We start from the raw sequence: 16,032 nt of genomic DNA on the forward strand, positions 1-16,032 counted from the left end.
GGGTGAGACAGAACAAAAAGACATCTACCTGGGTCAGAGGAGTGCAAGTAAACAACCTCTCAAGTGCTAGCTCACTATGCAGTCATCACTAGCCCTCCCAATACCCAGGCGGGTAGTACTGGATATATACCTTCCCAGTTGCTGGCTGCCTATCAACTAATACCGTGTAAGAAACCACCCAATGCGTTTTGTGTTTCTGGGAAAGAAAAGCAAGAACTTTCGGTACAGAAATAAAATTAGATATATCGCTGTGTTCTAATGCTGATACACATAATGCTGGCAGGCCAGTGCCTCCACCTACTATATAAGACCAAAACTATTTTGTATGTTAGTTTACAACTGAACAGTATTCTAAGCAAATATTCATTACTCAGATATTCAGATTCTTAATGTATATGCATTACTCTGCATGGTTTTGGGTATCTTACTTATGAGATTTTAAACTTTTCATTCTCCTTAACACTTATGGAAGAATTCTCAAAATTCCCCTCCAGATACTTCAACTAAGCAAAAAAGATATGAATTAGCCTGAAATATATATCATATATTATCTGGGTTCTAATTACTAAATATATATTATATATCATCTGGGTTCAAATTACTAAGTCCATAGCATATGCTAATTATTTTCACACTAGCATAAAATAAAAGTTTATTCTTTACAAATATGTTAGTTATGACCAACCAAGCAAGTGTGAACTCTAACCCAACAAATGCAAACTTTGGGCGGCAATATGTAAATCCCCTTCATGCAACTTTGGTAAGTGCAAAGGAGACCAATATATGTCCTCCATCAAACAATCATATCATCTACCTCAAAAGACAAGGGATTTCAAAATCCACCGTTACTAAAATGTATGCCAAAAAACTGAACAGGCAAGCCTTTCCAAGTGGTACTTAATTCTAATACACAATCTAATGAGCTTTACTCAAACTCTCATGCCTCTTAAAAACAAATGATAAGTGTATCAGAGAAACAAACAAGCAGAAATTCTGGAAACTTTTACAAGAAACAAGTTGGTGAAACTGCATAATGAAACCAAAGAAAGACAAACTAAAACAAATACCAAGCAAAGAAGAAATGACATCTACTTGAGTCTACATGTTATCCATATAAACCTCAGGGAAAGAAATGTTTATCAAAAAGAAAACTCACTAAATTTATTAAGATCAAGGGATGATGAGCGGGTGTGAGTTCTTGCAGGTCTTGGGGGTGGAGGTGGCGGCGGTTCCTTCTTCCCCCCAGGAAGAGAAGCACTTGGTATCATAGGCAAACTTGTGGGACCATACACCCTGGAAAATGTGCTCTCTATCATCAAGTCCTAAGAAAAATCTGTTTTCTATAACAAAAAGCTTAATGAATAGTCTAAGTATTCATATAACTTTTATCATGCAGTTCATCCTTCAACAGTCTTCTTCAAAATCACTCTATCTACATTTCCAGACAGTTCAGTATCAATGGGTCAAAAACATATGCGTCCTCAGTATCAACTACTTTCCTATATATCTATCCAATCTGTAACCTATGTAGCATACGTTCAGATACTGGTTGTGGTTAGTAGTGTGTAGTCAACTCAGCTATTCATCCTCCTCTAAAGGCTGGTCGATAAAATCAAGTACATGGCTTAGGCTAAAATATATACCCTAGCCTAAGACAGGTACCTAATTTATAAACCAGCCTTTAGATGTGGGTGAACAGCTGGATTGAATACACACTGACAACCATAACCAGTGTCTGAACTTATGTGGGCTTGACCCTAGGCAGCCCATAAATGCATCATGAAAAGGCTAAACATTTCACTCAGTCGGTGTCTGTCAGTGATATCATTAACAGGAGACTTTATTCTATGTTACCTATCATGTACAACACATACAACTTTCCTATGATGTGTTCCAGGAAAAAACCGTGCAATTAAAATTTACATACACCCTCTAAAATTCTTTTGGCAACCTAGGCTACGGTACGCCCCACAACATTCACTGATGTGGTTGGTATCCTTGTCTCTCACTGTGTGTGTATGCATGTGTGTGTGTGTGTGTGTGTGGGTAAAATAATATGATGTTTTCTGCAGCCACGTGAATTTAATAGTTAATATACAGCAATACATAGAGTGTTAGTATGAAAGCCTCTAAAATGGCATAGCTCTACCCTCTGTAGTATAATAATCAAGCCCACAATCTGTATTAACATGTGCATGGCAACAATGAATTGGGGTGCCATTTAGGGATTTCTTACATTTAGAGATGCAGTGACATAAACCCATATCACACAGTTTATCTGATGGAAAGTATGTAAACATCCTGTAATATAAGACATGCACAAAGAACACAGAATATTTGTGTGTCATTATAGCGATATAAAATTAAGCACAGCTCTAGCATGATTATAAAGCAGGAAATGAGTCACAAAACTAGGTATGATATTCTTTAGTATGCTAAACATGATAAAATCAGTAGGTCCTCAAGGGTGTGATTGTTAGGGAAATTCATGCAAGACAAACAATATTAGTGTTAGTACAGAAATTTACCATAGGAAGTTCGTTATCTGAACACAACGTATTGAATATGTTGGAAATGGAACTGGCTCAACCTGTAGGGAGTCGAGCTTTGGAGCGCACAGTAGGAATCGCATTATATATTTCGAATCATAGCTATGTTAGTCGAGATGAAAATCATGCCAAACAAGTTAAACTGTGTGTGTCCTAGCAGTGAGGGAGTCCTACACTAACTACTAATAGAACTAATAGTGATATAACTTCTGGTGAAACATGTTTACCTTTCCTATCAAGCAATTAACCATCCTGGCACATGACTGGTCAACCTTTATAATATATCTAAGACTCTATGACTGTAAGTCTGTTGGTAACAAGAACAAATACTACTGTGGTGTTACTGAGAACACTATTGTAGTGGTTAATTTGTATCATGAAGCATAATTTGATTCCTGAGGCAAAATCCGCACATAGCCACCGTAAAATTTCACTGGAACCACTCATAAGCTGCAGAGTAAATGGCAACTCAGCAGGCCAGGAATACCAACCAAGCACTGCACCTCAGGAGTTTTTTCAAAAATTTTTGTGTGGTGTATCGAATTGTGTCACGCTGTACAGGTGCCATATGATTTTTTATTGGGTGTACATCAAATCTGTTAATGCATCATACCCTCCTCCACACCACTGTCAGAGAGACAGATGGACAGTGTTTGGGTTGGAAAGGTATGCAAAGTGAGAGAGTCATGGCAAGTGGTGTGGCAAAAAGAGAAGAGGTGGATAACGTGGATGGAGTGGATGGTATTGTAGCTGAATTTCTTGAGAAAGGGGGACACTGTGAAGTTGACTGGTTAGTCAGGACTTTCTGTGGGTGTGCAGATCATGGTAAGGTGCCAGAGGATTGGAAGAATTCCTATAGAGCACCACTCTAAAAAGGCAAGGGGAAAAAAGGTGAGTATTCAAATTACAGAGTTCTTTTTTTGCACTTGATCACCATTTATCACATAATCATGGTAGAGCTAGGAACAAATGAAAAAAGTTCATATCCATTCACATCCATTCTCTGGCTGTCATATGTAAACGCACCAAATCCACAGCTCTCTATCGACAACCAATCCTTGGATGCTTCAAATGATCTGTTTCAAGTTCACTGACAGCATATCTACTCTAGCACAACGTGTCTTTCCATTTAACTTTATCCCTGCATGCCTTTAAATTTCCTGCATGTTCGAACCCAATCGCTCAAAAAAATTTTTTTTTACTCCATCCTTCCATCTCCAATTTGGTCTCTCCGTCCTTCTTGTTCCCTCCACTTCTGAGACATATGTCATCTTTGTCAACCTTTCCTCCCCATTCTCTCCATATTTATTTTTTATTATACTGTGTTGCTGTCTCCCGCATTAGCGAGGTAGCGCAAGGAAACACAAAAGAATGGCCCAACCCACCAACACACACATGTATATACTTACACGTCCAGACAAATACATATACATACCTATACATTTCAACGTATACATATATATACATACACAGACATATACATATATACGCATGTACATAAATCATACTTGCTGCCTTTATTCTTTCCCATCTCCACCCTGCCACACATGAAATGACACCCCCTTCCCCCCGCACGCATGCGAGGTAGCGCTAGGAAACGACAACAAAGGCCACATTCGTTCACACTCAGTCTCTAGCTGTCATGTATAATACACCGAAAGCACAGCCCCCTTTCCACATCCATGCCCCACAAAACTTTCCATGGTTTACCTCAGATGCTTCACATTCCTTGGTTCAATCCAGTGACAGCACGTCGACCCCAGTATACCATATCGCTCCAATTCACTCTATTCCTTGCATGCCTTTCACCCTCCTGCATGTTCAGGCCCCGATCGCTCAAAATCTTTTTCACTCCATCTTTCCACCTCCAATTTGGTCTCCCACTTCTCCTCATTCCCTCCACCTCTGACACACACTTCTCCTCGTTCCCTCCACCTCTGACACATATATCCTCTTTCTCAATCTTTCATCACTCATTCTCTCCATGTGACCAAACCATTTCAACACACCCTCTTCTGCTCTCTCAACCACACCCCTTTTATTACCACACCTATCCCTTACCCTTTCATTACTTACTCGATCAAACCACCTCACACCACATACTGTCTTTAAACATTTCATTTCCAATACATCCACCCTCCTCCGAACAACCCTATCTATAGCCCACGCCTCACAACCATATAACATTGTTGGAACTACTATTCCCTCAAACATACCCATTTTTGCTTTCCGAAATAATGTTCTCAACTTCCACACATTCTTCAATGCTCCCAGAACCTTCGCACCCTCCCCCACCCTGTGACTCACTTTCGCTTCCATGGTTCCATCCGCTGTTAAATCCACTCCCAGATATCAAAATTACTTCTTCCTCCAGCTTTTCTCCATTCAAACTTACCTCCCAATTGAATTATCCCTCAACCCTACTGTACCTAATAACCTTGCTCTTATTCACATTTACTCTCAGCTTTCTTCTTTCACACACTTTACTAAACTCAGTCACCAACTTCTGAAGTTTCTCACCCAATTCACCCACCAGCACTGTATCATCAGCAAACAACAAATGACTCACTTCCCAAGCCCTCTCATCCACAACAGACTGCATACTTGTCCCTCTCTCCAAAACTCTTGCATTCACCTCCCTAACAACCCCATCCATATACAAATCAAACAACCATGGAGACATCACACACCCTTGCAGCAAACCTACATTCACTGAAAACCAATCACTTTCCTCTCTTCCTACTCATACACATGCCTTACATCCTTGATAAAAACTTTTCACTGCTTCTAGCAACTTGTCTCCCACACCATACACTCTTAAAACCTTCCACAGGGCATCTCTATCAACTCTATCATATGCCTTCTCCAGATCCATAGATGCTACATACAAATCTATTTGCTCTTTCTGTATGTTTCTTTTTAAAACTACACATATCTCTTACCCTGTCATTACAAAATCACTCAAACCAACTCATACCGCATGTCCTTAAATGCTTCATTTCTAACTCATCCACCCACCTCTGCAGAGCTTCATCTACAGCCCATGCCATGCATCCACATAATATTGCTAGGAATACAATTCCTTCAAACATACCCATTTCTGCCCTCCCAGATAATGTTCCCTCTTTCCACACATTGCTCAACACTCCCAAATCCTTCATCCCCTTCCCCCACCATATGACTCACTTCCACTCCACTGCCATGTCCACTCCCAGGTATCTAAAACACTTTACATCCCCAAATTTTCTCCATTCAAACTCATGAAATGACAACCCCCTCCCCCCCCCATGTGTGCAAGGTAGCGCTAGCTGTCATGTATAATGCGCCAAAACCACAGCTCCCTTTCCACATCCAGGCCTCACAAAACTTTCCATGGTTTACCCAAGATGCTTCACATGCCCTGGTTCAATCCAAGGACAGCACGTCGACCCTGATATATCACATCGATCCAATTCACTCTATTCCTTGCACGCCTTTCACCCTCCTGCAGTTCAGGCCCGGATTGCTCAAAATCTTTTTCACTCCATCCTTCCACCTCCAATATGGTCTCCCACTTCTCCTCATTCCCTCCGCCTCTGACACATATATCCTCTTTCTCAATCTTTCCTCACTCATTCTCTCCATGTGACCAAACCATTTCAAAACACCCTCTTTTGCTCTCTCAACCGCACTATTCTTATTACCACATGTCTCTCTTACCCTTTCATTACTTACTTGATCAAACCACCTTACACCACATACTGTCCTTAAACATCTAATTTCCAACACATCCACCCTCATCCACATGACTCTATCTAGAGCCCACACCTTGCAACCATATAACATTGTTGGAACCACTATTCCTTCAAACATACCCATTTTTGCTCTCCAAGATAATGTTGTCGCCTTCAAGACATTTTTCAACGCTCCCAGAACTTTCGCCCCTCCCCCACCCTGTAACTCACTTCCGCTTCCATGGTTTCCATCTGCTGCTCATCCTCCTCGAAGGCTCAGATTGGGGTGTTTAAATGTGTGTGGATGTAACCAAGATGACAAAAAAGGAGAGATAGGTAGTATGTTTGAGGAAAGGAACCTGGATGTTTTGGCTCTGAGTGAAATGAAGCTCAAGGGTAAAGGGGAAGAGTGGTTTGGGAATGTCTTGGGAGTAAAGTCAGGGGTTGGTGAGAGAACAAGAGCAAGGGAAGGAGGAGCACTACTCCCAAAACAGGAGTGGTGGGAGTATGTGATAGAGTGTAAGAAAGTAAACTCTAGATTGATATGGGTAAAACTGAAAGTGGATGGAGAGAGATGGGTAATTATTGGTGCATATGCACCTGGGCATGAGAAGAAAGATCATGAGAGGCAAGTGTTTGGGGAGCAGCTGAGTGATTGTGTTAGTAGTTTTGATGCATGAGACCGGGTTATAGTGATGGGTGATTTGAATGCAAAGGTGAGTAATGAGGCAGTTTGAGGGAATAATTGCTGTACATGGGGTGTTCAGTGTTGTAAATGGAAATGGTGAAGAGCTTGTAGATTTGTGCACTGAAAAAGGACTGGTGATTGGGAATACCTGGTTTAAAAAGAGAGATAAACATAAGTACATGTATGTAAGTAGGAGGGATGGCCAGAGAGCGTTATTGGATTATGTGTTAATTGATAGGCATGCGAAAGAGAGACTTTTGGATGTAAATGTGCTGAGAGGTGCAACTGGAGGGATGTCTGATCATTATCTTGTGGAGGCGAAGGTGAAGATTTGTAGAGGTTTTCAGAAAAGAACAGAGAATGTTGGGGTGAAGAGAGTGGTGAAAGTAAGTGAGCTGGGGAAGGAGACTTGTGTGAGGAAGTACCAGGAGAGACTGAGTACAGAATGGAAAAAGATGAGAACAAAGGACGTAAGGGGAGTGGGGGAGGAATGGGATGTATTTAAGGAAGCAGTGATGGCTTGCACAAAAAATGCTTGTGGCATGAGAAAGGTGGGAGATGGACAGATTAGAAAGGGTAGAGTGGTGGGATGAAGAAGTAAGATTATTAGTGAAAGAGAAGAGGCATTTGGACAATTTTTGCAGGGAAATAATGCAAATGACTGGGAGATGTATAAAAGAAAGAGACAGGAGGTCAAGAGAAAGGTGCAAGAGGTGAAAAAGAGGGCAAATGAGAGTTGGGGTGAGAGAGGATCATTAAATTTTAAGGGGAATAAAAAGATGTTTTGGAAGGAGGTAAATAAAGTGCATAAGACAAGGGAACAAATGGGAACTTCAGTGAAGGGAGCTAATGGGGAGGTGATAACAAGTAGTGGTGATGTGAGAAGGAGATGGAGTGAGTATTTTGAAGGTTTGTTGAATGTATTGGAGGAAAGAGTGGCAGATGTAGGGTGTTTTGGTCGAGGTGGTGTGCAAAGTGACAGGGTTAGGAAGAATGATTTGGTAAAGAAAGAAGAGGTAGTACAAGCTTTGTGGAAGATGAAAGCCAGCAAAGCAGAGGGTTTGTTTGGATGGCATTGCAGTGGAATTTATTCAAAAAAGGGGGTGACACTATTGTTGACTGGTTGGTAAGACTATCTAATGTATGTATGACTCATGGTGAGGTGCCTGAGGATTGGCAGAATGCTTGCATAGTGCTATCGTACAAAGGCAAAGGGGATAAATGGGAGAGCTCAAATTACAGAGGTGTAAGTTTGTTGAATATTCCCAGGAAATCATATGGGAGGGTATTGATTGAGAGGGTGAAGGCAAGTACAGAGCATCAGATTGGGGAAGAACAGTGTGGTTTCAGAAATGGTAGAGGATGTGTGGATCAGGTGTTTGCTTTGAAGAATGTATGTGGGAAATACTTAGAAAAGCAAATGGATTTATATGTAGCATTTATAGATCTGGAGAAGGCATATGATGAGTTGATAGAGATGCGCTGTGGAAGGTATTAAGAATATGTGGTGTGGGAGGCAAGTTGTTAGAAGCAGTGAAAAGTTTTTATCGAGAATGTAAGGCATGTGTACGAGTAGGAAGAGAGGAAAGTGACTGGTTCTCAGTGAATGTCGGTTTGCGGCAGGGGTGTGTGATGTCTCCATGGTTGTTTAACTTATTTATGGATGGGGTTGTTAGGGAGGTGAATGCAAGGCTTTTGGAGAGAGGGGCAAGTATGCAGTCCGTTATGGATGAGAGAGCTTGGGAAGTGAGTCAGTTGTTTTTCGCTGATGATACAACACTAGTGGCTGATTCAGGTGAGAAACTGGAGACTGAGTTTGGTAAAGTGTGTGAAAGAAGAAAGCTGAGAGTAAATGTGAATAAGAGCATGGTTATTAGGTACAGTAGGATTGAGGAACAAGTCAATTGGGAGGTACGTTTGAATGGAGAAAAACTGGAGGAAGTGAAGTGTTTTAGATATCTGGGAGTGGATTTGGCAGTGGATGGAACCATAGAAGTGGAAGTGAGTCATAGGGTGGGGAGGGGGTGAAAGTTCTGAGAGCATTGAAAAATGTGTGGAAGGCAATAACGTTATCTCAGAAAGCAAAAATGGGTATGTTTGAAGGAATAGTGGTTTCAACAATGCTATATGGTTGTGAGGCGTGGGCTATAGATAGAGTTCTGCGGAGAAGGGTGGATGTCCTGGAAATGAGATGTTTGAGGACAATATGTGGTGTGAGGTGGTTTGATCGAGTAAGTAATGAAAGGGTAAGAGAGACGTGTGGTAATAAAAAGAGTGTGGTTGAGAGAGCAGAAGAGGGTGTTTTGAAATGGTTTGGTCACATGAAGAGAATGAGTGAGGAAAGATTGACAAAGAGGATAAGTGTCAGAGGTGGAGGGAATGAGAAGTGGGAGGCCAAATTGGAGGTGGAAAGATGGAGTGAAAAAAATTTTGAGTGATTGGGGCGTGAACATACAGGAGGATGAAAGGCGTGCAAGGAATAGAGTGAATTGGAATGATGTGGTATAACGGGGTCAACGTGCTGTTAATCGATTGAACCAGGGCATGTGAAGCGTCTGGGGTAAACCATGAAAAGTTCTGTGGGGCCTGGATGTGGAAAGGGAGCTGTGGTTTCGGTGCATTATACATGACAGCTAAAGAATGAGTGTGAACAAATGTGGCCTTTGTTGTCTTTTCCTAGTGCCACCTATACAGACATATAAATGTATACACATGTAAATAATTCATACTTGCTGCCTTTATTCATTCCCGTCGCCACCCCACCACACATGAAAATGACAACCCCATCCTCCCGCACACGCACGAGGTAGCGCTAGGAAAAGATCAGGGCCTGAACCAAAGCCAAAATCTTTTTCACCCCATCTTTCCACCTCCAATTTCGTCTCCCACTTCTCATTCCCTCCACCTCTGACACATATATCCTCTTTGTCAATCTTTCCTCACTCATTCTCTCCATGTGACCAAACCATTCCAAAACACCCTCTTCTGCTCTCTCAACCACACTCTTTCTATTTCCAAATATCTCTCTTACCCTTTCATTACTTACTCGATCAAACCACCTCACACTACATACTGTCTTCAAACATTTCATTTCCAACACATCCACCCTCCTCTGTACAACCCTATCCATAACCTAGGCCCTGCAACCATATAATATTGGTGGAATTATGATTCCTTCAAACGTTCCCATTTTAGCCCTCTGAGATAATGTTCTCTCCTTACACACATTCTTCATCACTCCCAAAACGTTTGCCCCCCTCCCCCACCTGTGATTCACTTCCGCTTCCAGGGTTCCATTCACTGCCAAGTCCACTCCCAGACATCTAAAACACTTCACTTCCTCCAGTTTTTCTCCATTCAAACTCACATCCCATTTAACTTGTCCCTCAACCGTACTGTACCTAATAACCTTGCTCTTACATTTACTCTCAACTTTCTCCTTTCACGCACTTTTCCAAACTCAGTCACCAACTTCTGCAGTTTCTCACAAGAATCAGCTACCACAGCTGCATTATCAGCAAACAACAACTCACTCACTTCCCAAGCCCTCTCATCTGCAACAGACTGCATACTCGCCTTTCTCTCCAAAACTCTTGCATTTACCTCCCTGACTACACCATCCATAAACAAATCAAACAATGATGGGGACATTACGCACCCTGCCGCTAACAAACCTTCACTGGGAACCAATCACTCTCCTCGCTTCCTACTCATATACATGCCTTACATCCTTGGTAGAAACTTTTCACTCCTTCTAGTAGCTTACCTCTCACACCATGTACTATTAAGACCTTCCACAAAGCATCTCCATCAACCCCATCATATGCCTTCTCCAGATCCATAAATGCTGCACACAAATCCAACTGTTCTTCTAAGTATTTTTCACACACATTCTTCAAAGCAAACTCCTGATCCGCAAATCCTCTACCATTTCTGAAACCACACTGCTCTTCCCCAATCTGGTGCTCTGTTCATACCTTCACCCTCTCAATCAATACCCTCCCATATAACTTCCCAATAATCAACAAACTTATGCCTCTGTAGTTTGAACACTCATCTTCATCCTCTTTGCCTTTGTACAATGGCACTATGCATGCATTACGTCAATCCTCAGGCACTTCACCTTGATCCATACATACACTGAATATCCTTACCAAACAATCAACAACACAGTCACCCACTTTCTTAATAAATTCCACTGCAATACCATCCAAGCCTCCCATCTTGTCAGATCTCATCTACCACAAAGCTTTCACTACCTCTTCTCTCTTAATCAAATCATTTGTCCCGACCCTCTCACTTCACACACCATCCCAACCAAACCACCCTACAGCTGCCACTCTATCATCAAACACTTTTAACAAACCTTCAAAAACTCCCTTCATCTCCTCACTTCACCACTACCTGTTATTACTTCCCCTCTTGCTCCTTTCACTGATGTTCCCATTTGTTCTCTTGTCTTACATGTTATTTACCTCATTCCAAAACATCTTTTTATTCTCCCTAAAGTTTAATGATACTCTCTCACCCCAGCTCTCATTTGCCCTAGCACCTTTCTCTTGACCTCCTGCCTCTTTCTTTTTTATTTCTCCCAGTCATTTGCACTCCTTCCTTTTAAGCATTGTCTAAACGCCTCTCTTTTCTCTTTCACTAACAACTTTACTTCTTCATCCCACCACTCTTTACCCTTTCTAATCTGCCATCACTGCTTCCCTAAATACATCCTATTCCTCACCCACTCCCCTCACATCATTTGCTCTCACCTTTTGCCATTCTACGCTCAATCTCACCTGGCATTTCCTCACACAAGTATCCTTTCTAAGCTCACTTACTCTCACCTCTCTCTTCTCCCCAAAATTCTCTCTTCTTTTATGAAAACCTCAACAAATCTTCACCTTAACCTCTACAAATCTTCACCTTAACCTCCACAAGATAGTGATCAGACATCCAACAGCTGCCCCCCTCAGCAGATTAACGTCCAAAAGTCTCTTTTACATACCTATCAATTAAAATGTGATCAATAATGCCCTCTGACCATCTCTCCTACTCACATATGTATACTTATGTATATCTCTCTTTTCAAACCAGGTATTCCCAATCACCAGCCTTTTTTAGCAAACAAATCCACAAGCTCTTCACCATTTCCATTCACAACACTGAATAACCCATGTACACCAATTATACCCTCAACTGTCACATCATTCACCTTTGCATTTAAATCAACCATCACTAATACCCAGTCTCATGCACCAAAGCTGCTGACACACTCACTCAGCTGCTCCCAAAACACTTGCCTCTCATGATCTTTCTTCTCATGACCAGGTGCATAAGCACCTGTAATCACCCATCTCATTTATCCACTTTCAGTTTGACCTATATCAACCTAGAATTTACTTTCTTACAATCAATCACACACTCCCACAAGTCCTGCTTCAGGAGTAGTGCTACTCCTTCCTCAGCTCTTGTCTTCTCACCAACCTCTGACTTTACTCCTAAGACTTTTCCAAACCATTCTTCATCTTTACCCTTGAGTTTCATTTCACTCAGAGCCAGAACATCCAAGTTTCTTTCCTTAAACATACTATCTCTCCTTTCTTCTCATCTTGGGTACATCCACACACATTCAGCCACCCCAATCTGAGCCTTCGAGGTGGATGAGCTTGATTCCTTCTTCTGTTCCCCTTTCAGAAATTGACAATACAAGGAGGGGAGGGTTTCCAGCCCCCTGCTCCCATCCCCATAGTCACCTTCTACGATAAGCAGGAAATACATGGAAAGTATTCCATCTCCTCTCCCCAGTCAAAATACAGTACTGTACTACATTATGCTATGAATATTTTCAGCAAAGGTTTTCAACAATTTTAGAGCTTCAGTACAAAAATCTACATCAGAAAGTCTGGCTACAATGTGGATTATGGTTATTATAAATCACCATAATGCCCTCAGTTTGTTAGGGATTAATACAGCAATATTTGTAGTGAATCTACTTGAGAAAAACAGGTTCTGTAAGAAATTCGTATAACAATAATATATTTTGACAGCATCTATTTATGAGAAAAATGGGTTAAAAGGAAGAATATAGCACATATCTCAACTGAGGCATGGGCTATAGATAGGGTTGTGCAGAGGACAATATGTGGTGTGAGGTGGTTTGATCGAGTAAATAATGAAAGGGTAAGAGAGATGTGTGGTAATAAAAAAAGTGTGGTTGATAGAGCAGAAGAGGCTGTATTGAAATGGTTTGGCCACAGGGAGAGAATGAGGGAGGAAAGATTGACAAAGAGGATACATGGAGGAAAGATTGACAAAGAGGATATATGTGTCAGAGGTGGAGGGAACAAGGAGAAGTGGGAGACCAAATTGGAGGTGGAAGGATGGAGTGAAAAAGATTTTAAGTGATCAGGGACTGAACATACAGGAGGGTGAAAGGTGTGCCAGGAATAGAAAGAATTGGAACAATGTGGTATACCAGGGTGGACAGGCTTACATACATATACTTATGTATATCTCTCTTTTTAAACTAGGTATTCTCAATCATCAGTCCTTTTTCAGTACACAAATCTACAAGCTCTTCACAATTTTCATTTACAACACTGAACACCCCTTGTACACCAATTATTCCCTCAACTGCCACATTACTCACCTTTGCATTTAAATCACCCATCTATAGTACTATAACCTGGTCTCGTGTATCAAAGCTGCTAACACATTCACTCAGCTGCTCCCAAAACACTTGCTTCTCATGACCAGGTGCATAGGCACCAATATCACCCATCTCTCTCCATCCACTTTCATTTTTACCCATATCAATCTACAGTTTACTTTCTTACACTCTCTCACATACTACCACAACTCCTATTTCAGTGGTGCTACTCCTTTCTTTGCTCTTGTCCTCTCACCAACCCCTGACTTTACTCCAAAGACATTCCCAAACCACTCTTCCCCTTTACCGTTGAGCTTCATTTCACTCAGAGCCAAAGCATCCAGGTTCCTCTCCTCAAACATACTACCTATCTCTCCTTTTTTCTCATCTTGGTTACATCCACACACATTTAAACACCCCAATCTGAGCCTTCGAGGAGGATAAGCACTCCCTGAATGAATCCTTCTTCTGTTTCCCCTTTTAGAAAGTTAAAATACAAGGAGGGAAGGGTTTCTAGCCCCCCACTCCTGTACCCTTTAGTTGCCTTCTACGACACGCGGGGAATGCATGGGAAGTATTCTTTCTCCCCTATCCCTAGGGATAACATGCACATATACAAACATATACATATCAACATTTTTTAATTATTATTATTATACTTTGTCGCTGTCTCCCGCGTTTGCGAGGTAGCGCAAGGAAACAGACGAAAGAAATGGCCCAACCTCCCCCCCATACACATGTATATACATACGTCCACACACGCAAATATACATACCTACACAGCTTTCCATGGTTTACCCCAGACGCTTCACATGCCTTGATTCAATCCACTGACAGCACGTCAACCCCGGTATACCACATCGCTCCAATTCACTCTATTCCTTGCCCTCCTTTCACCCTCCTGCATGTTCAGGCCCTGAACACACAAAATCTTTTTCACTCCATCTTTCCACCTCCAATTTGGTCTCCCTCTTCTCCTCGTTCCCTCCACCTCCGACACATATATCCTCTTGGTCAATCTTTCCTCACTCATTCTCTCCATGTGCCCAAACCACTTTAAAACACCCTCTTCTGCTCTCTCAACCACGCTCTTTTTATTTCCACACATCTCTCTTACCCTTACGTTACTTACTCGATCAAACCACCTCACACCACACATTGTCCTCAAACATCTCATTTCCAGCACATCCATCCTCCTGCGCACAACTCTATCCATAGCCCACGCCTCGCAACCATACAACATTGTTGGAACCACTATTCCTTCAAACATACCCATTTTTGCTTTCCGAGATAATGTTCTCGACTTCCACACATTCTTCAAGGCCCCCAGAATTTTCGCCCCCTCCCCCACCCTATGATCCACTTCCGCTTCCATGGTTCCATCCGCTGCCAGATCCACTCCCAGATATCTAAAACACTTCACTTCCTCCAGTTTTTCTCCATTCAACATATACATACATATACACAAACATACAAAGACATACATATACACCCACGTACATATCCATACTTGCTTGCTTCCTTCCACTCCTGGTGCTATCCCGCCCCACAGAAAACATCATCGCTACCCACTACTTCAGTGAGGTAGCGCCAGGAAAACACACAAAAAGAGCCACATTCATTCGCATTGAGTCTCTTGCTGTCATGTGTAAAGCACCGAAACCACATCTCCCTATTCACATCCAGGCCCCACAGACCTTTCAATGTTTACCGCAGATGTTTCACATGCCCTGGTTCAGTCCATATGAGAGTGTCAGTCGTGGTGTCAAACATTACCACCAGTCCATATCAATCCAAGATAAAGTAGAACTGTTGAAAAAAATGGACCGTGGTGTTTCGGTGCATAAGCTGTGTGACACCTACAGTATTGGTTCATCAACTGTTTATGAAATAAAGAAACAAAGGGATAAAACATTGAAATTCTATGCAGTTAGCGATTCCAAGAAGCAAATGACAATTAGAAAAACTATGAAAGATGGTAAGAGTACTGAGCACGATCAAGTGATGATGGAATGGTTTCGATAGCGTCGGAGCAATGGAGTGGACTTGTCAGGTAGCATGATAATGGACCAGGATAAGTTGCTCCATAAAGAACTTGAATTACATGAGTGTGACTATTGTGAAGGATGGTTTCAAAGATTCAAGAAGCGTCATGGAATTTCTATGAATTAAGTAAGCTGCTGCTGCCGAGTATGTGAACGAGTTTACAAAACTCGCAGGTGACGAGCACCTCAGTCCTAAGCAGGTGTATAATGCAGACGAATACTTTAGACACATGGTATACTTTAGATGCATAGGAGATGTATAATTTGTGGGATAGAGGTGTGTTGATGAATTATTATTACGTGACCACTGTTGACAAAATGGTTAATCCAGAAAGGCTTTGGAACCAAGAGTGCCAGAAAATCGGTGGTGTACCTGTACCAGTTTGTTAGAAAC

The 16,032-nt window shown here is 41.8% G+C and overlaps 1 protein-coding gene across 4 annotated transcripts in view; it reads right to left on the reverse strand.

The window, feature by feature from the left end:
• Positions 1 to 16,032, reverse strand: part of Reps (RALBP1 associated Eps domain containing) — a 246,332-nt gene that overhangs the window by 92,596 nt on the left and 137,704 nt on the right. For all 4 annotated transcript variants that reach the window (XM_071682715.1, XM_071682712.1, XM_071682713.1 and 1 more), the window contains one exon: positions 1,157 to 1,293. In XM_071682715.1, the coding sequence (XP_071538816.1) occupies positions 1,157 to 1,293 (137 nt within the window). The remainder of the gene's footprint in view (positions 1 to 1,156; positions 1,294 to 16,032) is intronic.

Source organism: Panulirus ornatus, chromosome 34 (genome assembly GCF_036320965.1).
Source record: "Panulirus ornatus isolate Po-2019 chromosome 34, ASM3632096v1, whole genome shotgun sequence".
In the NCBI taxonomy this organism is placed as follows: domain Eukaryota; kingdom Metazoa; phylum Arthropoda; class Malacostraca; order Decapoda; family Palinuridae; genus Panulirus; species Panulirus ornatus.